At 37.4% G+C, this 25,107-nt stretch overlaps 1 protein-coding gene across 1 annotated transcript in view; it reads left to right on the top strand.

The window, feature by feature from the left end:
* The window catches only part of VWA8 (von Willebrand factor A domain containing 8), a 202,253-nt gene that overhangs the window by 164,104 nt on the left and 13,042 nt on the right, over positions 1 to 25,107 (top strand). Inside the window, exons 38-43 of the mRNA XM_069880696.1 lie at positions 5,646 to 5,754; positions 6,468 to 6,624; positions 9,570 to 9,678; positions 13,578 to 13,703; positions 15,092 to 15,250; positions 24,683 to 24,781. Of these exons, the coding sequence (XP_069736797.1) occupies positions 5,646 to 5,754; positions 6,468 to 6,624; positions 9,570 to 9,678; positions 13,578 to 13,703; positions 15,092 to 15,250; positions 24,683 to 24,781 (759 nt within the window). The remainder of the gene's footprint in view (positions 1 to 5,645; positions 5,755 to 6,467; positions 6,625 to 9,569; positions 9,679 to 13,577; positions 13,704 to 15,091; positions 15,251 to 24,682; positions 24,782 to 25,107) is intronic.

Raw genomic sequence — 25,107 nt, 5'->3', positions numbered from 1 at the left:
CCATGAATTCTTTCTCTGCCAGTGGTTAAGTCCAAGTACATGTTCTGCCCCTTGGTTTAGAGAGTCAGCTTTTTTTTACAAGAGTGTTAGGAGGTATGGGTGTCTAGAACAGTGAGAGCTGTTGATTAAATCTCCTGAAACTCCCAGGAATAAAGGTAATTTCAAGTGGGAAAATACAAGAGGAGATGAGATTTCCTCTCTCATTTCCTGTCTCTGCAATAAAAGTAACTCCTGGAATTTTAGAGACTTGAACAATAAGGAGCTGTTTAGGCTTAAAATGCATAGGTGAAAAGGTGACAGTGTTGATGGTCATGAATACTCTGAAACATTATGATTAATGACTGAATAATAGATACACTGAAATGTTCATTTCCCATGACTTCACCAAGTGTCTTTTACTCATTAAATTGGATACTATTATAAGAGTTTTAATCAGAGAGTTATTAACATAAATTCAGTCTAGATGTACTTTGAATAGTTCCTTAAAAGCATCTCATAAGAATTTAGCCAATGTAATGATTTTATTGCCATCAGACACATAAATGTGACATGCTGAAGTCAGTCTATTGTTTCTTTTATTATATTTCTTTGCCTAGCACAAGCCAACTGGGAGCAACCACACTTGTTAAGATACAGAAATGCACAGTTGTGCAAGTTTGTGCACTGCCTTTGAGGTGAAGCTTCTTTTTAAAGACTTTTTTTTCTCAGTTTCATTCCAATTTATGATTAAGGTTGCTGGGTGCTAAAATATCATTAAGCTCACTTATATGAAATCAGCTGAAGCTAAATATGATAGTGCTTTTAGTCAGTTTTATTCATAGAGCCAGAGAGATTTGTTTGCAGTATGTTAGAAGAAAATGAAATCTGAGCTCAAAAGGGAAGTACTGTACTTGTGAAAAAAGCTCATCTACTAGAATGAAATGCTGGTAGAAGTGTGGGGCATAAATCATCTTAATAATAGAGTACATCAGTCCTCTCCATAATTCACACACTTTTGTTAATGGGTTATTGCAAGCTCCTTTCTTCCCATAATTGTTAGTATCTTGTAGAGACAATGCATGTTGTATCTGGGTCAGTGGAATGATTCTCATCAAATTTGGCTCTTGTCTTCTACTGAAGGATGATAGAAATATCAAAATGTGGTGTATGCTGGTGCTTCCTTCCTCTCCAGGGGTTAATTTTACGTTTTCACACCAGAATTTAATAGCATTCAACCCTGCATTCAGTTAAGTGGCATGAATGTCATTCTAGATCTGCTTCCAAACATGGATAAGATTTGCTTACTACACAATATAAAGTTCCTTTACCACAGTTTTCCTTACCAGCTGAAGTCTAGACAAAATACCAGCCTTTGACTCATCTTCAGAGTGGCCCTGTTACAGATTGGTGTGCATTTATAGCTGTTTGGCATAAATATGACACGGATGTGAAACATGATTTCAGTGTTCTGTTGAGTGCATTAAATCATGTAACTGACTTCTCTGAGCCTCTTATCTTCTTTACATTACTATTTGGAGGATGATAAGATCACCTAGTTTCAAAATGGAACGTGTTTGTATATTTCCCTTATTCAGTTGGCTCTTAGATTCCCAATGTTGTCAGAAAAAAAAAAATAGGTGTAACCACGTAGGACTGTTTTGGCATCCATTCATATATCTCAGAAAGAGCTGATATTGAGCAAGTTTTTCAGAGACCAACATCTCTTGTTGAAAGTAAAATGAGTGTTTAGTTCTATTCCTGCCTGTCTGCCCTTGCTGTCAGGAGTGAGTGAATGTGTAAGAGGCAGGACTAGAAAAATAAGTCAAAGCATTAACAAGTCATGGTATTTGCTGTTGTTTCTTCATTTCCTTTTCTCTCAACTACTTCCTTCATACCACTGCCTCTTCAGGAAAGCATATTCCTTTAGCATCTTTAAGACCTGTTGTCCTCATGTTCTTCTCACATAAAATTTTTGTTTTCTTGCTTCATTGACTTTGGAAGACCCACAGAGCCTCCATCCAAAAAGTCCTTTCAAACACGTTACCCGTTGATGCAAGTGCCTGAGAATATAATACAGTCAGAGAAGAAAGACAAGAGAACAAAAAGATTGTAAACCAGGAACTAAGATCATTGATGATTACTGAGAATTTTTACTTTATAGAGAATAAAGTAAGAATCACATGCATCCCAGGAGAGGATGGCAATTGTGTTTCTTTATGTGGTGAGAACTTTGAAGAACCTGCCCAAACAGGCAGTTAAAAGTTACATTCATGGTCTGATTGTGAATCACCAATGTGTATAAACAAGTTTAGATAATGCACAGCTGACATATGTGAGCCGTGAATGTTTTGGAAATTGTGGTTATTTTGGAAATCAAAAGGAAGTCTCAGAAGGAAAAATTCACAGTTTTTCCAGCTACTTTACTCTGCCCCATACCTCATAGCTGAAACTCAGGGCTGCTGGACTGAATTCATCTGTTGTTTTATAAAGCTGTAATATGCATACCAGGCAGTATGGAATCTTCACAACAATGCAGTAATGAATAGCGCCTTTCAGTCCATGTACAGCTAGAAAGAGCACAGATGTGTCTCAAAAGGAGTCTTAGTCAAAACTCTCTCTGAAAGAAACAAAGTTGATGGAAGTCTTGCAATAGGTTCAAACGGAAAGTATTCAAGAGGGAACAGATCAACTTTTGAGCAAACAAAGTATTTATATATTTGGAAAATCTCCATCACAACAGCAAGATAAATCTCAGTAGGTTTAGAAATTGCAGTCGGACAAGCTTGGAAGTTACTGTGGATTTATTAGGTTTGTTTTAGCTTTTTCTGTACATTCAGAACTTCTTTTTCTTGTCTAGCTTCTCACTCCAGAGAAACTAGGTTTTTCCCACTGACTGCCTTTCAGTTTGCCAAGTTTGTAACACATTCAAGTTTGGATCCTCTCCCTTAAATCTACCTTTCCAACCATTTATAACATAAAGAATTCCTCCAACCCTCAGAGGGGTGACTTATCTATGGCTCTTCCATCTCTTTACATCTGTCATGCTGAAGAATGTATCATTGTCCAGAAGTTTTTCCCTTCAGTCTTTTCCTTCATCCTTCCTCTGATTTCACATCCAGACTCCGTGATTTGTGGTTGACTTCTTTCTAAAATATATCTTCAATTCTAATCTAGCTATTTGCTGCTCTAGCTTTTACTTCATAATAGCGTCTTCCAAGCACAGAGAAATTATTAGTTGTAAAATCACCTTGAAACACTTACATGGAGGCAGAAATGGGTAGGAGAAAAACCTGATGAATCACCAATGACCAACGGAATTATCCAAGATCTCAAAAAAAAAAAAACCCAGGAAAGTACATCCGGAAGATTTTCTCCAAAGGGCTCTACAATGTGCTAATTTGACATTTTCTAAATGTATGGTAAATTTAATTATCAATTACCCCAGCAAACCTGTGCTAATAAAAATTCATTGTTAAAGCTATTCAGATGTAACAAATTTTTACTACCATCTGTGTTGCAGATGTTACTTAAAAAACAAGGAAGTTAATGAAACTGCTGCAGTTCACTGGCATGACATTTACACATCTGCTTGTGGTATTCCATTCTAGTATGCTTAAATTTTCAATTACTTTACCTATTAACTTAGTAAGTACATATAAAAAGTACAAAGGAGATTACTTTATTTAGCTATGATAGATTGTAGCACTTGTCTCTTTATCTCATGCAATTTTTTTCAAAGTTTTGATAGAAATCAAATGTTGGATATTCTCTTGTCCTTTGAAGAGTAATAAGTCACAAATCATTATAAAAGATTTTCTGTTAACCACTTGCTATTTTGAACTTTTGAATACCTGCTTTAGTTAGATCAACACTTCTGTAAAATACCTGCATATTGGAGACTTGTCTAGTGCATGTGTACTGGAAATATTAGTGAACAACTCATATGTGAGGAATACATATGAGCAACACAGTTCTTTTGTCTACAGAGCTTTTCACTCAGAATTTTAACAATAGTTGTATTTCAAAATATTTAGTGAGTTTTTTTCAATGCAAAAACTTGACAAAAATAAAATATGGTATTTGGGTCACCATATTCTGACCTATAACCCACCACTGTTATATTTGCCTCTTAGAGCTTCCTTTAGCTTATAATTTTTTCTATGAAGATCCCAGAAGGATGAACATGTAAAAATGTTTCCATCGTTTTATTGTTCCTCTTTACAGAATATTTTGCTTTTATTCATGAGGTTGACTCTACTGTTTTGGTTTCATAATTGTATTTTAAACTAAGTTCAGTGGGTTTTGTTGGCATGTGTTTCTCATAGTTTTGAAATTTACCAGTTATGCAAAAAAAGAACTGTTTATTTTGGAGGAAATCCCTTGAACCAAAAATGTATATAACACAAAGGGTAACATGCTGTTTTGGTTAAGTGTCTTTCTTCCTATACAAATGTTAAATTAATATAATTTATCAGATTAGATCTTGATTTTGCACTAATTACATGGTTCACAGAGGATGTATTGTACCTCTTTGAATTAATATAAATTCTATAAAGAGAAAGGAAATTATGTTTTGAATAGCTGCCAAGACACCGTTGTCAGAGCACATGTTTTCGGTTCAAAAACATGTATGGTATTCATGTTGGCTTGAAGTTGAGTCTGCAAGAGAGTGAATTCAAGAATTAAACTGCTCTGCAGTCCCAGCAAAAATTCTGATAATGCCAGTCAACTTCTCAAAAGGCTATAAGTTATAGTTATTGGGGCACATAAATTCGTCAGTGTTAAATGCATTATGGTAGATGAGAAGAAAGTTAATTTGTAGAAGTTAAAGGCGTTGATTTTACACCTCTGTCATTAAGTTTCATTAAAAATGTTACATTAAATTATAGAAGATTAATAACTGAAGGGCTGTTCACACATAAATCATTGACTTACTGCATGACTCAGAGTTTATAACTTGAAGGAATATTTTTACACCTTCAGTTGCCTACTGAAATCCAGCCCCAGCCTGAAGTGACTCAGCCTTGACCATCTGACAGCTGTTGGGTGTTCAGCTGTGCGGTGAATCAGTGGGGAAAGTGCAGTCAGTAGACAGGTGTACAAAATCCACCACTGTAGACTTCTGCAGTCACAGCATGGAAGTTAAGGACTACAGGGACGTGTCATTTGAACCAGCCATTTACTGACGAATCTCAGAGAAGAACATGTTCTTGCTTTAGTCCCTGTTGATGAAAGGAAGATCCCTCTGCCCATCGATTAAGAATGCAGAACTATAGCTGGGTGTGCATGAAATTTGTAAATGAATGTACAGCCAGGTGTTGCCAATAGTACAAGAAACATTCAAACTGTAGGAGATCCTCTCTACTGGGGGATTTGAATAATGTTGGCGGTTATCAGTGAGCACTTTTCTAGCATGGATAAGTTCTGAATTCTCTGAGTGGTTTGGATGTGGCAGTTGTCTTAGTTCTGATGTGGGTCTAACGTGCCGCTCAGGAGCCCTGTTTTACTCTCCTTTATCCTGTTGTTCTCATCAGGTGGGATGTTGCATTTATTGAATTGATGCTGATCCTAAAGTTCTTTATTAGATCTAATATGTTATTACTAGGTTGTTAAAGAGGTTTTCCTTGCTGTAAGAGGGATTTACAGGGCTATTTTTTATTTTACAGATAACCATCCAGAGAGACAGTGGTTTGGATGTCAGTTCCCCCAAACATGGAAAAGTGGATCCAGACAACATGCCGCATGTTGGTGGAAATACTTGGGCTGGCGGAACAGGTTTTTCATTCTTATTTGGTTTTAATGTATCATTGAAGGAAATCTAAGGGAGATGCTATGTCAGTCAAAAATGGATTTATACAGGGCCACCCTCTGCTTAGAGTTAATTTAGTCAATACAGGGTTGCTTTATTGCCAGTGAAAAGAAATATTTGCAGTCTTAAGTTAAACTGTATGTAGTAGATCTCCCGTTACATTTTGATGTTTTTTTTCATTGGCCCTATAGAGGACCAGAAGCTTTTAGCCATAGTAACTAGGCTGAGTCATTTGCAATTCTCTTATATGTTTTTGTAGCCACAGTTTGCGTAGCATAGGCAAGAGGCACACAGAAGAGGCAAAGTGTTTCCTAGTTCTGAAAGGGCATGATAGTGATCACTAGGTCAAGTGGTCTGAGAACAGTGTAAACCAACAAACTCTAGGGAGAAGACAGAGTCTGAATGAATGGCTTTAAGGACTGGCAGCTTGGAGGATCTATATGATCTATAGTCCCCATTGTACAAGATGGAAACATTATGAATCCAGCCTCAAGGGACTATAAACACAAGTATTGGATTGGAGTTCTTCTTGACCGTGATAGCCATTTGGTTTTGAAAATCTTTGGCAATAAATTTTTTGGAACATCTGTGGATATGACAACGGAGGCTTTAAGGAAAACACATTCCTATTTATTATTAAATGCATATTCTTAGCTTTTTTTTATCTCAATCATGTTAGGTGGGAGAGACACTGCTGGGTTAGGTGGCAAAGGTGGACCGTATAGACTGGATGCTGGCCATAGGGTTTACCAAATATCTCAAGCTGAAAAGGATGCTGTTCCCGAGGAGGTTAAGAGAGCTGCTCGAGAGATGGGTGAGAAGGCCTTTAAACAGAGGTAATGTGAATGTCTTCATTTTCTCTTCCATTTCCCAGAAGAATTTGAAAAAGATGACTAAAAAGAATTTTCTTTCCTATCTCTATTTATCAACTACCTTACCCTGATCATTATCATTTAACAGAGTTACAAGCATGTGTTTAACTGTTCTGGACATGATGAACACATGTTTTGTTGAATTGAACCACAGTGTTAAAAAGACAGATTTGTTAGAGCAATACATAACTAGATGAATAAAGATACTGATGTGAATATATATCTTTATTTAAAAAGGATCTATTATATGAAAATTTCTTTGAATTATGATGAATCCAGATTGCTTGTTGTTAGGAATTCATCAGCTAACAAATGTCATTCAAAATAGACCATTACAAGCAAATTGCTTCTGCTTGAAAGAACTACAGCCAAATGCGGAGGGGATTTGAACAATTAAAGCTCAGCAGAGACTTCTACATGATCCACAGATTTCCCAGCGTTAGTGTAACACATGGTTAGTAATCAACTGTTTCACAGACTGTGCACAAAGATTCAGAATTCTTCCACTAACTGAACTCTCAAATCAGACTCTGGTACTGCACACACTGTACATGAATCACTATATTTACAAACAGCAATTTACTGCATTGAGGTCAGGTTTATTTAAAAATCATGGTTTTATTACTAAATTACCTGTAGCATTTAACATTTAACAAAGACAGGGAAAATGTATGACTTATGTCAGTGCTTCAGAGGAAAAGACACCCTGAAAGGCAAAATAACTTTGAATAGTGATTTAATTTACACAAACAAACAAACATACAAAAATTTAAAATAAAAATAGTTAAGTGAGGTTTTGTTTTCAGGAGGAAGGCAGAATTTGTTTTGTCTTTTTTTCCTGGTGACATGGGGGATGGGGGAGTGGTGTAAATGGAGGGGACTGCTTTTAACTCTTTCCACATCCCCATTCTTCAAAATTCCCAATCAGTTTCTTTTTAATAGAAACAATTGATATGTATGGTCTTGGGTACTGTACACCTCTTTGTGCGTATGCACATATACACACATGGTATATTTTGATGAATTTCTGCCTGCCTGTATGGTGATTTACAAAATTCATACTAGGTGAAATTCCTGATAGTACTACACGTTGTGGAAACAGTGCAGCTATGTCCTGTAAAATCTGAGTATCTGTATATGAGATAACATTTCATATCCTGCTAAAACCAAGGAGCTGGTATGTGCCAGCAGTAAATGTAGCCTATTCTGAAGCCACATTTGATTTGGATTGTTATTCTGTACCTCTTAGATAGTTATGGGAACTAACAGATAAAAGTTAAGAACAGGGAAGTTTGAGTCCTCAGGTTGAAGAAAAAGAAGTAAGGGGGGCTGCATATTTCACTGCTTTGTTTATACGTGGTTGTCCGCAAGGGAGAGTTTTAATATGAAAGCTATTGCTTGCTTTCCTGGCTAGATAGTACATGCAGTGGAAAACATTTTAAATTGCCTTATTTCACTAGAACAGAGTTAGTAACTGCTCTTGAATAGATGGAGTGTTTTTCTTGGTGGAATTCTGAACTAGCTTTCTTTGTGAATTGATGTAGAGTCTAACAAAGTAAAACTGCATGTGAGGGGGTTTTTGTTTGATATTATGTTTTCTTCATTCATGTGAAGATACTAACCTCCATTGTCAGGATCCATGAAATAAAGTCTGCAGCACTGAAAGTTTCCTTTTCCTGCTGCTAATGAATAACATTTGACTGTAATGACTGTGTCTATGCAAAATTCTAAATAGGAAAAGACATAGTCATACTAAAAAACCAAAGATTTGATCTTTGATTTTATTATTGTCATTAAAGGGCTAGTCTAAACAACAATTCTCATGTGAAATGTATGTTCCGGGCAAGTAGCTCATGATGGTATTAAAAAACTTGTCATTAGAAATGCAGTCTATACAGGCTTTTATAATTTGTTTAGAAATCAGTATTTTCAAAACAGTGTGGGTGAGGTTGTGCTGTTCTGAAGTGCCTGTTTGAAATGAGCTGTGCACAGATAGACCATTATATTTTAGCTCAGCACTGAACCCAGCCATGTGCTGGATGGGAGGGTGGGCAGATACGCAATCGCTGCCTTACTAAATGATGCTGGGTCATGGAAAATACTGAATGGTGCACACTCCCAGGATATCCATCTGTCCCCTAGCTTGTTCTTCAGCAAAAGAACTCTGTAATTACATTCCAGCTGTGAGTTTCACCAGTTTAAGAGTGTCTGCTTAGCTACAATGAGAAGAATGATACAGAACTTTAAGTCAGCACATCTTAACTTACAGAAAAAAAACATATATCTGTTTTTGTGGTGCAAATGTGCTCTCTGTTAGATCTCTGGACAGGGTAATGGTCTGTGACATGACTTCTTTATGGAGGAGCATACTTTTGTTAATGCTTATTTAAAACTTCTTTGTTTCAAGGTTTCATCCTCTTATGAAGCACAAAGATAGGTATTTGAGACAGAGTTACTAGTTGTAGATCTTCAAGGACAGATTTTATAGTGTGTTTTATTTAACCTTTGAGTTCAAGTGATACATTTAAAATACTCTGACGGTGAAGTAATGAATTTATACTCATGATCCTTTTATGTATAGATCGCAACATCTGAGCCAATAAAACCTTTAGAATTTGATCAGTTTTCAGAACACCTGATTTACTTCCAAACATTAAAGTAAATTAGAAGAGAGACAAAAGGTTAGTAATTTCAATAGATTTTAATGTAATGCAATCCCTGTACACATTGGTGATCACCTACCTTTTCAAAAATTCACAGAGGTGGGTGCCACTTCTTTGTTTTTTCTCTTGTGCCTAGTTATTACAGTAGGAATTTGACTGTTGTCACATAAGCTTGTAATCTACATATGTAAGTGAATTATATGCTTGTTTCCTAAACTGTTCTTAGCTCCCTGGTCTTTCCTTTAGATTGAAAGAGATTCAAATGAGTGAATATGATGCATCAACTTATGAAAGATTCTCTGGAGCAGTCCGACGTCAAGTTCAGTCACTCCGCATCATCTTAGACAATCTGCAGGTAAATCTTAAATTCATTGCTAAAGGGACATGGTGAGCTCATTACATTAGGCCCCAAATACTATGCTACTAATATCATGTTAGCGTCTGACGATCATACCTTTGAGGACTAAGAGCAGATTGGGGTTACAATCATGGTTAGGAAAAGCAGTCTCATATTTCTGTTTCAAAGGCAGCTTTTAAATGGGTCCCAGTGCTCATCTCTATAATGTTACAGTATTCCCATACCACAGCTTGCAGAAATTACTTATTTTACTTACTCAAGAACACTACTTTGTGGATGAAGATACTGTACATTATTAAAAGAATATGTGGCCGTGTGTATATCACAGTTTTTGTCTTCACCTCCTGTCTAGAAGAGTTTTTTGGCTTAGAGGTGCAAATGCTACAGATGTTAAAAGAAACACTCGCTCCAGGTCATGCAGCTGCAAGCATTAATGTTTTTCAGTTTTGCGTTTAACTCTTGCTAATAAAAATAGGGGTAGCCCAGATCTTGAGTTGGAGCTGACCAAATCCACGTTTGCATTTCTTCTAGTAATTGGTCCTGTGGTTGTTCCAGATTTTATTATACCAGTGTTCATATATGGGGCAAGTAGAATCAGAAGTGTATTGTTTCTACAGGGAATCTGCTAATCTTCAGTGAAAATTAAAGGGAAATTATTGTGCTCCTTATATGACATCTCTGATTAAAACTATTTCTGTTGAAGGCTGCTAAGTACTGATATACATACATCTTAGTTGATTAGTTTGTCAGTGTGCTGTGTGTGATCTGTCCCCCAACTTAAGCAATAGAACTGAAATATAGGCTTTCAGTCATACAAAGTAATTTCTTTCTCCTCCTGGGTGAAAAAATCCAGTCTCCCGGTATTGCAAGTAAAGGTAACATTTCTCATGCTTTGCTTCTATCTTTAAGCCGTTGTGACTACTATAGTCACATATATACACAGAGAAGCATTAGCCAGTTTTATTATGACTGTGTCAATTCAGAGAGCTCCTCATATAATGAACATTTAAGACTGTCAAAATTAAGTGATTCATGCACCTAATATGTGTTATAGTTCAGGACGCAGGCTTTTGGCTCATAAAAACATTCTTCAATTGAAAAATTTTAGATGTAATTCTATTTTTCCTACATTATTTATATCTAGTTCCTTTTTTACCATGTTTCTAGTAGACATACCATTCACACTCTAAGTGCGAAGTGAATAAATAAATATTCAGTTTAAAGTCTATTTTTTTAGCCTGCCTGGGAACCAAAATTCTTACATTCAGGGATCACATTAATCATATTCGAACTATAACATATTTTAATATAAGGAGACATATCCTGTTGCTTTGTTAAAAAGGTCACTTTAATACCAAGGCAAAGTATTATAAGCTTCAGTATTTTATGAGACTTTGCTAACTTCCTGGCAAAATCTATAACAGGTAGCCACAGTAGCATGCTTTATGATGAAAAACCAAACTCACTGAATTTGAAAAAGCTTTTAAAATAAGAGCAATATTGAGAGTGAATTTTTAACTTTATAAATTTGTATTAATATTTTTATAGTTTTTTTAATAGAAGATGCACTAGGAATATGAAGGTAATTGATAGCAGGAGTTACTTAGTTGGAAAATGCTTGTTAATTGGGAAGCTGAGTACAAACACATTTCATGTTATCTTTTTGAGGAAAAAATCAATTCATTTGAGTTCTTCAGCATGGTAAGTCATTCAGCCCTGATGAAGGACTATTCCTCTATCTCCCCTTTTTTCTGGATCATCCTATGTACACAAGAAGTTCTTAGCTAAAACTGTTTTCTTTCTGTTATCAGTCAGACATTCATCGTTTCTCAAATAAGGGGTCAATGGCACAGTCTGTTGGAGCAAACTTTGTAACTCAGTAATCTGTGTGTTTTTAACTTTGTGAAAATCCCAGATTATCCTCTCAATAGATAAAACTTTTGGCTTTCTAAAATGTTTGAGTTTGCTTTGTTCAAACTTGGTGTGTTCACATAATAGAAATATGTTGACCATGTTTATTTAGCCTGGATTTTCTTTGCAACATACGCCTTTTTATCGTTAAGTTTGTGATGTTTTTAAAAATATGTTCCTTTGATTAAATTTTACATCCCAGGAATGAAGAGTCTGGGATTCAGGTCCAGTTGTCAATTGCTCTCTAAAGTTAGTAGCAGCAGAAAGAGATGTTTGGAATACACCGATCTTTGGAAGTGATACATAAATGCAGTCTGAGAATGTAATTTCACTGTTTATTTTACTGTGCATAACTCAATGGTCTTTGTCAGCTCTTTGAACAACATTAGCAAAACATTAAGAGTTGTCATTTTTCTTCTGTAGAAGAAGCAAAACCAGAAATCCAGAAAATCTGGTCAACGATGAGCTTTCTTCTCTCTTCTAATGGTGGCTAAACCCTGAATAACACTTGTCTGTTTGAACTCCAGATTCAAAAGCTTATGATCAGTCAGTCACTCAGAAAGGCCTTCTTAGATTTGAGATTACTTGTTTTCCAGAAAGTACTTATCTTTTTGTTGATGATAATAGAGCAAATCTGGGGAAACCGTCCTTGTAGCTTCTGAGTGTTATTTAGGCACCTGCTTTTGAACTGGGCAAACCTTAGCCTGAGTCACCAATGTAGACCATAAAAACAGAATCATTAAGATTGGAAAAGACCTCCAAGATCATCCAGTCCAACCATCAGACCAACACCACCATGCCTACTAACCCGTGTCTCGAAGTGCCACATCTACATGTTTTTTTAACACCTCCAGAGATGGTGACTCCACCACTTCCCTGGGCAGCATGTTCCAGTGCTTGACAACCCTTTTGGTGAAGAAAGTTTGCTTAATATCCAATCTAAACCTCCCCCAGTGTAACTTAAGGCCAGTTCCTCTCATCCTATCACTTGTGGGAACTGTCTGATCATAGCAGCAAAATAAAATAGTGGTAGTCCTATACTGAACATGCAAAAAACTGTGTGACCCATCACCTGTAGTTCCCTGTAGTTTCCTGTATTATATTTTCCCAGAAACAAATGCAGACCACAACCAGCAGCATTTAATACCATCCAAATCATTACTAGTTACATATTGAGATCATTTCACATACACAGATTTTTGTGTGACATCACAGATATATTTTGTAAGGGTTTTTTTGCAAATGTGCCTTTGATATCTGTCAATGAAAAGAATTATTATAAGGATGTATTTTGAACAGCCATTGCCATGTTGATAAGATACAGTATTTGACATATTTTTCTAATTTCAAAAGCAACACAATGAATACATACACAATATTTTTTCATCAATGTGCTCACAGTTTATTGCAGTAGTAGTGGGTTTTATGCCCTTCTAGTGAATTATCGAAGCAAGGTATATATGTAATAGTTCTGTTTTTCTCTTTAAATTGTAAAATCTTCTAAACTTATGTTGCTTTTAAGCTTATGAAAATTGTATATTGAAAATGCTTTGAAGTTTTTCTGTAATATATGTATGCATTGTATAACACACATGCTTGAAGGGAATTTTTCAGCTTTTATAAAAGGAAATAAATTCTTAGGAATTCTATGTGGAGTTGCTAAGTAGACTAAATAATGTTTGCATTATTTTGGAAAGAGCTTAGGTCAGATTTTGTCAACATTCTTTCCTGTTTTAGGAGAGAGAATGTGAATTCTGTGTTCTTCCAATAAAATTCCAGCTCAGATACTGGCTTTTTGTTGCATAAACTTGAAAAGGTGTTAACCATGCCTATAGTTAAAAGTAATTTTCTTCTTACACTGCTGTTCCTTTAACAGCAAATAGCCATAAGGCTGAAGCATTATCAATGAGAACAGTAGAAAAACTAGTTGAGAATTTGCTCAATAAAGCCAAAACTTTATTAAAAAAGCATCTTTTCTGTTGTAGGCCAAGGGTAAAGAAAGACAATGGCTGAGACACCAAGCTGTTGGAGAGCTAGATGATGCCAAAATCATTGATGGGCTGACCGGAGAAAAAGCCATATATAAACGACGGGGAGAACTTGAGCCACAAGTAAGTATCCAACAAGTGACCGAAAAAGATGGGGAAGCACTTAGCCAATTTGCTGTTTTTGCAGTGGCTCTACAAATATAAGTGGAGTTTCAGAGAGTCATAGGGAGAATCACAGAAGAATCTTGGGAAGAATCTTGGTAAAGCCCTGAGACAGGAGCAACCATAAGATGAAAAATGTGCTTCACTTCTTGTAGTCATACACATGATTTTGCTATTTGCCACAATCAGAGAGAGGATGCTGATCTAGGCAGTCGTTTGTTTTGATCCAGTGCAACAATTTTTATGGCCTTATTTTATATTCTATGGAGCTGATGGGAATTAGCACAAAACATATTGTTTGTTTGTCTAAGAAAGAGGAAAATATTTTCTCACTAACTTAATTTAATTTTTTATAATAAATACACTGATACCATGGGAAGTGCCAAAAAAAAAAGTGTTTTCTGAATGTCTTCTCCTTATTTTGTGATATGCAAAGAATTTCAACTTTGACAGATTTTTTGATTTGCAGGACTAAAATTATAATGGGGAAAAAAGTGTGAGGACAAGCCATTAAGATATGATAATGTTGTCTATCCTATGGCTCAATTTAGCCATTCCTTAGAATACATTATGACTAGGCCTGTGTGAGTCAGCAACAGAAAAACCATTTGAATCAGACCAACAGAACCTGTCTAAAACTGGTGGATCTAGTCCATAATACTTAAAAGTAATAATGATAGACTGCAATTTTTTAAATCTTTTTTTTTTGCCAGCTCATCCTTAATAGCCTTGTACTTGAATCCAGACTCATCTTATTGTGCACAAAATAAAACACCTTCCCTGAAGTTACTGTGCCAGAAATTGTTAAAACAGATGGGGATTTTTTTCAGGAAAAGATAATGGTATCAGCATCAGAATGAAGAAGAAACTACTAGTTAATAAGAACAAGATTTCAAACATTTTTAGAATGTTATGAACCTCATCAGACAAGTTTTTACAGTCTTACACGTGTCCCTGTTAGTACCGTAAGCCAAAGAAAAGCATTTCCATTATGAGCTTTGGCAGAAAGAGCAGATTTGAGAGTCTCTTTACTGAATAAAATATTAAGAATCAAAACTAAGACAGAAAAGTTTTTTCCTGACAAGCGTGTGTGGAATTTTTTGATGTATTTTGTTCCCAGTCATTGAAGGTGAGGAGGAAGAATGAATTGAGGAACCTGTCAAGTAACTGGTTTGAAACAGTTAGAAAAAAAGTTTTTGTTCTTTTCTTAAAAAGTAATTGGTGTTTGCTGGATAAATGTTTCTTGCTTCACAAAGTGCACTGGGTTCTCTTTCTGCAATGTTTTACAATTACTGATGTTTAGCTTTCCCATTAATATTGGCTTTTTTTCTGATGTGTTTCCCTGTCAGCCTGGGAGCCCCGAGCAGAAACCTAAGCGTTTGCGCCTGGTGGTGGATGTTTCTGGTAGCATGTACCGCTTTAATGGGGTGGATGGACGGCTGGAACGCTCCATGGAGGCTGTCTGCATGGTCATGGAAGCTTTTGAGAATTATGAGCACAAATTCAAGGTAATTACAGCTGTGCTAGGAGCTCTGTGGTTATTGCATAGCCTGTGTGGAGCAGTGGAAAAAGTGTTTCAGCAGTCAGTCTAGCCAAAGAACATCATTCATTCCCGCAAGGAAATAAAGGCATTAATCTGTTTCTAGCAACCTGAAAAATAATACTAGTGAATGGATAAGAAACATTACGCACTTCAGCAGGGGAGGATTCGATCTAAGACTTTTAAGACTTTGATTTAAGAAACTTGCTGCCTTTTTCCATATTTATCTGTTTATTTCTTTCTTTGAGCAGAAATGCTTAAGCCTACAGAACACTAGTTAATACGAGCTTCAGGGCATCCAGAAAGATACCCTGCCTTTCCATCTGCCCAGAGTACAGACAGTATGATATGGGAAAAGATCAAACTTCTTTGTCCCTTACTTGTGTTGATTTCCAGTTATCTGAAAACAAAGAAAACAATTTCTTGTACTGAATGATATTAGATTCCAAATGGTATGTGGTGGTAGCCTGCAAAGGAAATGTAAATAAATTCTATACCCTTTTATCTCTTAATAAGCCTGAACAAGGTCTAGAGTATGTCTTTAACCTTAAAAAGACAGAAATGGCCAGTCTCAAGTTAATTTTTGATAAACTTAGTTTTAAATGGAAGAATAAAGATGTCCAATGTCTTTATCAATGAGCTTCTCGAATAGGAGACTTGAAATATACCTGAACAAAACATAAAATCTTCTAAACGAAATTAATAGAGAACTTAGTCCAGGTCAATTCAGCCAGATCTGCTTCTGATTGTTCAGTAGAATCTCCCGTATAAAAACAGGCTATACAGAGACAACTACTTCTAGAATGTCTACTAAAGTATAATAATGCAGACTACCATTTGTCAGGGAAAAGGCTATAAAAGGAGATAGGCATTATTTTTTTAGCCTACTGTTCAAGGGAAACGAGGTGTGTGCTACCACACTCTCTGGCAGCAATGCTTTCTCCGCCTTAAATGTGCTTAAATAGAGCATGTTGCACAATATCAAACAAATTTGAACCCATGATTTTCCTCCCAAGGACACTAAATTCCTGCAAGTGTCATGAAAACAGGCCAGATAGAGAATGACACCATGTATTTCTGTTCGAGAAAAATGCTGTAACCATAAGCTTAGATCTTAGCCCAGAGAAGCCATGTGGGAACAAGGCTTTTATTGGTTCAGTTGTTCATGTATCTCCTGCTCACTGATAACTGAAAAGTTAATGACGAATATTAATACGCAGTGTAATTATACAGTACGATTTGTGTGGCTTGGTAGATCAGGCATATCTGAGCAACACACATACCAGTATGGCTAAATGCAGGATCGTCCGCAAATGAAGGTGAAACAGAAGGAAACAGAAGTAGTGGGCACAAGGATAAATATGGTATATTGGGGTATAGTCAACATGGCTTTTGTAAGCATGAGTAATGCATTCTGAAGAGTCTCTGTGTATGTGGCAGGCAAGTTTGATAGATAGTCTCCTTAGCCAAAAGCATTTGATGAAGTCCCTTACCAGACAGTTGTGAAGAAATTATACTGCTTTGGGGATAAAAGAGAAAGCCTTCAGATACATGAACTACTGCTAAAAATATAGAAAACAGACTAAGTGGTCATTGTTTAGAGTGAAGTATTGAAGGAAGGTCACTGGTGGAACTGTGTTGCGATTTGTGCCAGAGTCCATGTTGCTGTGTTGTTCTGTACGTTTCTAAGTGATCTGTGAAAGGGGATGGATAAAGAGGTGAAAGAAGTTACTAGTTGTATGAAGTTATTTGGGAAAACAAAAAGGGAAAGCCAGCTGCAATAAGTTGGAGAAGGACCTGGCTATAAATGGTGACTGGGAAATAAAATGGCAGGAGGTTTTCAGTGCTATTAAATGTAAAGTGCTGCAGATGGCAGAAAACAATTCTGATTTTAAATTCACAGTGAGGAGGTCTCAGCTATCTGTTAGTGCTCACTGTCAGCTGTAGTACTCAACAAAGAAATCTTGTAATTATGTTATGTAGTTCTTTGAACACAAAGTACCCACCAGCTGTCAAAAAAAAGCTAATTGAATGTTAGAAACTGTTAGCAAAAGGACAGAGAATAATGCAGAAAGCATCAGAATGTCACTGTAAGCATACATAGTGCATTCACATCAGGAGTGATGTGTTCAATTTTGGTCCCCCATCCCACAAAAGTTCCTGTAGGGCTGAAAAAGAAGAGAAGCTGTTAAAGATTATGAAGGGTATGGACGTGTCCCCATACAAGAAATGGCTTAGTAAGCAAGAATTGCTCAGTTTGGAGGAGGTAAAAATCAAAGATGTGATAAAATCTTGAGTCAAATAGAAACGGTGACCAGAAGACAATTGTTCACTCTGGTTTACTTCAGCCATTCTGCTCTTGCTATGAACAGTGAATTATTTTACATGTACACAACGGAGGACAGTGGCTTAGAAGGTGATGAAACTGAAAAAAGATGTAGCATATTTGTAGGTGACCAGCTGTCCTTACTCCCAGGGCAGCTCTATAGCTGAGAACGCAGATGTGATCCTCAGGTGCCTGATAAAGGAATAACATGTAGAAGTAGCCAGCTCACTGTGCAGAATTATTAAGGTCATTAAGAACTCTCTTAATTTCTGGAATTTTAAATTCTGTTGCATTACCTTGCAAATGGCTCTGTGTCTGTTACAGACTGTTATATTTTGCTTGGCAACAGTTGCTATTGGTCAATGTTTTGCCCCACACATACATGAAAACCTTTATTTGGTTGAGCAAATAGCTCAAAATGCAGTTAATTGTAAATGTGTCCCTCTAACAACCACTAACCATTTATAAAAACGCTTGCAGAAAAACCACATGCAGTTATTAGATGCGAAAATTGCCACACTGATGGTAGTAATAGAGTAGCAATGTTAACCTTGCAATCTGAATCAAGAGATCTGTAAGGCAAATTTTATACTTAAAATAACAGTGGTGAGGAAGATGCTGGAAATTTTAGTGACATATCAAGACAAAAAAATTTGTCAACTTCTGCATCTCTTCAGTTGCCTCTAGAGTAGCTCTTCTGCATTTAAGAGCTCCTTCCACTGGATAGGAAACTTCAGGGGACCAGTAACAGCCCCTTGATTCATGGCTGGCCAGTTCCTGTGTGAACTGTGTCAACTTTAGCACTGCTTTTGCCCAAGGGAAGAAACAAAGCTTTCTTCTTCCACATCTTTCTGTGCTGCCTCAATGGGATGTGATTCACTCTAAGCATAATATCTCCAAGAGTAGAACAATGATGACTACAACAGCGGACAAGCCTTATGTTTCACTGGCCACTGAAGTCATCCCACAAAATAAGCAGAGGCATTTATTAACTAGTCATGATTCAACCATATTCTTAACGTGATCCAAGGATTAGGCTAAAGTGTGTCTTTTTAACCCACATTACACAATCCTCTCATATGAGAAACCTCCCATGCATATGCTGATGGACTCTCTGAGTCATTTCTTTGATAAAAATAAATAACGTTTCTGAAATCTCCAGTTTGAAAATATAGATTTTTTTTTTGTGTATAATCTGGTATGGCAGTTGCTACACTTGCATGAATGTGATCAATAACCAGAACATGTGCCAGTTCTTTTGTTGCTAATGAATGTAATTAGGTCTTCAAAGAGTAAGAGAGCCAGTGATTGTTTTAAAGTATCAGTGACTCCAGCCTGTAAAACACTAGCACTTTGCAAGGTGCTGCTAATTTTTCTCAAGACAAAGCTGAAGTTTATGTCTGCAAAAATAACATACGTTTCTCATGTCTAAAAGAGGAACTATATGAAAAAAAAAAAAGAGAAAAGAATACACAACTGTGTTGTGTGCAATTAGAAATCCACAGTTTATCACTTTTTTTCCTTTATATTCCTTATCCTCTTCTTGTCTTCCAAGAGTGGTTTTGTAATAATTTTGTGGTTTTTGGTCCTTTAGATATGCCTGCGATTACCTGTTCCTGTTGGAGCCTCAGCTGCAAGGGGCACAACAATGTGTGCTGCAAATTTGAGGAGTTTCTTGTTCAATATGTGTTGAATTGAGGGAACATCAAGCTTGTTGAGCACAGCATTCAAAGGAGATTTATATATTAAGGTTCCCTTCTGCTGTCTTAAGTGCAGTGCAAATTTTGGAAACCAGTTCTTGGCCTTTGCTCAAGGTCACTTTTCTGCTAGTGCTTGGTTTAGTTCTTTGGTAAATGACGTTATGAATGAATCAGATGAGTTTTCCTTAGCTGTTTTATCCTACCAGCTGCACTTCCCCTTTGTGTGGTACTCCTTTGTATCACTGTTGATGTTGATTGTCTGATTGTCTGTACTAAGCAGGTAATGAGGGTATCCTTCATAAAAAGTCAGCCTAGTGCCAGCAGGTATTTGTCAGCTTTTTATGCTTGTGTAGCACAACCTGCCTGCTTTCGTTGCCCATGAGTGCAGGCAGTGAATCATTCCTTGTCAAGGGGGAAATGGGAAGCTCATCCCACAGTAAGGAAATCCACTTAAATTAACAGCCATGTTTCAAAGCCCTCCTCCAATGCTCATCTCATCCATGCTTCCTCTGAACTGCTTTATTAAAAAAGAGTGGGAGTGACTGAGATAACAGAAGCCACATTCTCAGTTGTATCCTAACAATGGAGGTTAAATATTTTCCTAAAAATGCCCCTTGACCCCTTTAAACACATGGATGCATCACTTATATGTGTAAGTTATAATAAGCAAGTTATCTTGCAGGATTAAAGTTCTTATCTCTTCTGTACATCTGATTTTAGATGCCAGTTATTTGAAAATGTACAGAAGGGCAGTTTGTTCTTTGTTTTATCTGAGGTAGTATTATGTCTGTCGCACAAACCGTGTGGTTTTATATCATCCCTAATTACCGTCATTTGCACACATGATGGCAGATTTAGGAGGCATGTCCAGTAAATTATCCAGCACCAATTTTATGAAGCCTTTAAAATATTGTAACTAGTTCCATAAGTGACATGTTATGTAACTGGTAGGAAAAGCTGAATTGTTATTTATAGCAATATTAAAGGCGTATTGCAGATTTTATATGCTGATTTCAGCATTCCCCATTTGTAGAATTTATTATGGAGGCTGCACTGTTAGTTCAGGAAAAGAAATGTTCCACATGCTTGGCAGAATATTTTCTTTTAAATAATAAACAAAACGTTTGAAATAAATTCGGAAAATAGTATTCAGTGTTATCCAAAGAAGAGAGGAATTTATAAAGATCCAGCCCTTTGGCAGAGGCCTGTCTAATTCACACTGCCTTTTATATTCAGCACGCGTCTTCCTTCAGCTTTTTAAATGCCTTCAGAAATTAAACCTTTTGGCATGGCAGCTGCAGAAGGCAAAGTCTTCCATTTTACCCGTTTTAGGCAGCAGCAACCATCCATTCAGTACAAAAAGTGACAGTGGAATAGTTACTGGTTTAACCTGTAACAAAATGATGCTGTTGCAAGAGGCGTTTTTATGTATTGTGTGCTCACAGCCCTGAATATAGCAGTTCTTGTCTCAGTGTACCTGAGGCTATTGGAAAATTAGCTGCTGTGTAGCACAATAATACATTAATTCAATTAAGCCTGCAGTATGGCAAAGTTGTATTTTGCTGCTGGATTTGTCCTGGGAGTCTGTGCTTACAATCTATTTTGTAAAACAAAACAAAACAAAAGTCGGTTCCAAGTAAGATCATATCACAGTTTTTCTCTCAGTTTTAACTCCATCCACATAAATTCCTATAGGGAATTTATGAAAAAAATGCATCAGATTTTTGCTTCTCAGAGGCCCTTTATTCTGTGCTCGTCTGTAGCTACTGCGAAGGAAGGGAACTGGTTTTGATAAATTGTACATGTGCCTGCATGTGCTGGGGTTCCCAATTGGCTGGGGCTGCGGAGTTGTCTGTGCCTTTACTTTAAAACGAGTGCACAAATATAACATTGAATCACTAAGAGTTCATTTGTTAGAACAGAAATCAGGAGGAGGTAATAACTTACTGAAAGAGAACCTGGGTGAGCAATTTAAAACCTCCTTTTTTGCCCTTGCAGAGTCACCTTCTTTGACCCAGTTTTACTTCTGTCCCAAACTCTGTCTCCTGAATTGGGGTGGACACTGTACCTTCCCCAGGGCAAACATCTCCCTTCTGTCACCTCTAAAACTTGGCTGTGAGCCTCTCCCCATCTCTCCCTCCCACGGAGGATGTCTCAGGCTGCAGTCCTGAAGTCAATCCAAATCAGTGCTGCTACATTCCTGTTCCCCTCTTTGCTGGGAGTAATCATCCAACCACACTGTTTGGGGAGGTAAGCTACCCAAAAGCAACTTCACACTTGTTAGGTTTTGGCTACTCCTGGTCCCTGACTTCCAGGATGATCCGAGGACCTTGAATCATAGAATCATAGAATCATAGAATCACCAGGTTGGAAGAGACCCACCAGATCATCAAATCCAACCATTCCTATCAAACACTAAACCATGCCCCTTAGCACCTCGTCCACTCGTGCCTTAAACACCTCCAGGGAAGGTCAATCAACCACCTCCCTGGGCAGCCTGTTCCAGTGCCTAATGACCCTTTCTGTGATTTTTTTTTTTCTAATGTCCAGTCTAAATCTCCCCTGGTGGAGCTTGAGTCCATTCCCTCTTGTCCTGTCCCCCATCACTTGGGAGAAGAGGCCAGCACCCTCCTCTCTACAACGTCCTTTCAGGTAGTTGTAGATAGCAATGAGGTCTCCCCTCAGCCTCCTCTTCTCCAGGCTAAACAACCCCAGCTCTCTCAGCCGTTCCTCATAAGGCCTGTAAGCCTTATGAGGAGCAGCATGCCTGGTCTGGTGACTGCAGCATTTCTTTTCCACAGCATAGTGGGATCTTGCCCGGCTTTTCAGGAGACCAGAAGGCAGCAGCCGGTATGAAGCAAACAGCCACTTCTTCCCTGCTGCCTCACCACCCTTTGTTAAATCAAAAATAGCATAGTAAACTGTCAGCAGAAAAACAAGGAAACAGATAACATCTGTTAAAGATAAGTTAACATACTTCGGCGCATGCGTGGGCACACACAGAGAACAATAAGTAGCTGTCTGAGGAGGGAGCAGACAGGACATGGTGTTCCCAGGTGAACGTCTTTATGTGCCCCTGATAGTTTGCTCAGGTTGTATGGGTGGTATCTTCTCACCTTCTGCAAGGATGGGGAGGGAACCCAAACAGAGAGTCAGCTTCTGGTGTTTCATCTAGGACCTAGAGCAGTTCCTTTTACAGACTGTCATACTGAGTTTAAACCCAGCCTTTCTGAGATGAAAAGTTGTGCTTTCATTAGTGTGTGCTGAGAATCAAAATGATAGTCCCAAATAGCAGAGTTTGACCTCTTCCCATAAACTCAGTATGGCAGAGCTGATACGAGGACAACCAGTTGTGAAATGCCAGGAGGGAGTTCATTATGAAGGAATCAGCCTTCTTTTTACAGAGGAGAATGACATCATTTTACTTTACATAATTAAATTGTTGATTTGAAAGTGATACCAAATGCAAAACTGTTCAGCAAAGGATGTGCAGGGTTTCATAATTAAGAGCCTATGCTGTTACCCTGTTGATCTGTGCACGTTTATGACATTATGTAAGAACCACATTAGCGCTGTATATTTTCTGCTCCATTAAACCGCTGCATTATTTAGCTCCTCTGATTTGAATAATCTCTGGTTTTTCAAACAATATGTCTGGACGCTCTTTTTGTGTGTGGTTCACATTCTGGATTTATTCCTGTATCACTTCGGAAGTCTGCTCAATGTCATCGCAACATTATTCTCAACATAAGGGTATTTTCATTTGCCATTTCTGTTCTTGGAGAAAGATAATGGTTTGGAGAAGACAGGAACACCAGCTAAATATTCATCAGGAAAGAGAGAGTCTGAAGCATTATTGGTGATAAGAAATAGGTTTTGAGGAGAAAACATGTATCAGACTGGAAACTTTTTATGAGGCTGGGTACCGAACACTAGAAATGGAAGAGCTGAGGAGAAGAGGTACAGGGAAAGCCAACAAAGCAGAAAGAAATGGGATTGTGTGAGGACTAGGTTATATGAAGATTTCCTAGGAAAAAGAAGTCTAGGTTATATGAGACTGTCATAAACCTTGGCTGAAATGATCTATAGTATGTGGCAGGTTTACTGTTTTGCAGAGGGAGGTGTCACCTTAAAAAGTGTTGTTCCAGCTGCTGTAGCTTTCTGTTACTCTTCATGTATTTTTAAGAAAATTTGTGATATGGAAATAAATAAAAAGAGCTTTGTCCATAAAGAATGACGTTTCTCCAGTTTCCAGGATCCAACTTATCCCAAATAAAGTAGTCTTCAATAGGAAAATGAAGACAGAAAAACTTTGAGGAATAGATGTCTCTTTTACCAAGTGTTTATGTGGGAAGTAGGGATGGTGAACCCAACAGGGACTTGTAGGCAGTACTTGAATAATAGATGACAGAAAAGCAAAATGTTGCACAAGGGCTTTCTATCCACTAAAGACAGATCTGTGCCAGCTAGTCAGGGGGAAATGCAGCCGTGTTCATGTTGAGGAGTTGCCAGCTCAGGCCTCTCCAAACTCAGGATCCGTGCACTGTCCTCTATTACTTGGTGTAGACAGCTCTTAAATCCACTTTTGTCCTGTTTGTGAATCCTCCCTGGGATGACTGCCCCATCCACAACACAAAAAGGGCAGGTCAGGACCTTGCCATAACTCAGCTTGTCTTAGTTTTCATGCAATGACAATAAAACTCTCACATAAAACAAAGACCTTTCCAATATTACGTTATTTGTTCAACAAGATATTTGAACTGTTACGGGTCTACATGTCATTTTTGCAGCATCTTTCATGGGAGAATGATGTGGACACCATCTCATTTGAAAATTTACAGAGATTCTTGGAATTCACTACTCTACATAATTCCAGCCATGACTTTGATCTGTTATGCACAAAAATAAGGAGTGCTGATTTTCAAAAAAGCCTTGTCATACTTGTTACTCTTTCCAGAGTAAAATGAGGTCACAAAAAAGGATCCATCAAACACGGGAGCTACTTTCAAACAATGTACTTCTTGTTTGTCAAACTTAAGAGGACAAAAATTGCTACTTTAATAAAATACATGGACAATGTGAGAGGGCAAGGTCTTGATCTTATGCATCACCACTCTGCAATTGGTGGAATGATGTGAAAAACAGAGAATGGAAATAAGTTAACTGTTCTATAATTTCATTATTTAGCAGTTCTTTCCCATGTTTCCATGTCAATGAGAAACTGCAAGTAGTTCCCTTAAGCAGCTCATAAACAGAAGCAGGCAACAATATTTGGGTTTTCTTGTTGAAAGCAAATTGCCTTTGATGTGTCTTGTGTCGTGACCCAACAGCCATTCGTGACTAACAGATGACTGATGAATTTTCTTTCTTGCAGTACGATATTGTTGGACATTCAGGAGATGGGTATAACATTGCCTTGGTTGGGAGTGACAAAGTTCCCAAGAACAATAAGCAAAGATTAGAGATCCTTAAGGTAAATGCTACTGATAAGTCATGCTGAATAATTAAGGATTTTATGACTGCAAAGAAAAACACGTAGATGGGTCACAGAATGCAAAACAGAGAGTAAAATGAAAGAAAGACAAGATGGGAAAATCTGTGTATTTGCATGAAATTGAAATAGGACCTTTCAGAGACGTGGCAGAAAACAAATTATGCCAAAACAGTAGAAGCTAGATATGCCTTTTTCTGGAGTGGTGTGCTATAAACATGTCATTTTGACTACGTGTCAAAGGATATAGGAAGGTTCAAGCATTACACAGTGATGTAAATAGCTCGACCTAAATTATGTGTTGATAC

This window comes from Phaenicophaeus curvirostris, chromosome 1, assembly GCF_032191515.1.
Source record: "Phaenicophaeus curvirostris isolate KB17595 chromosome 1, BPBGC_Pcur_1.0, whole genome shotgun sequence".
Lineage (NCBI taxonomy): Eukaryota > Metazoa > Chordata > Aves > Cuculiformes > Cuculidae > Phaenicophaeus > Phaenicophaeus curvirostris.
Note: the sequence above shows the minus strand (reverse complement) of the source record. Positions and strands in the feature narration are given on the sequence as shown.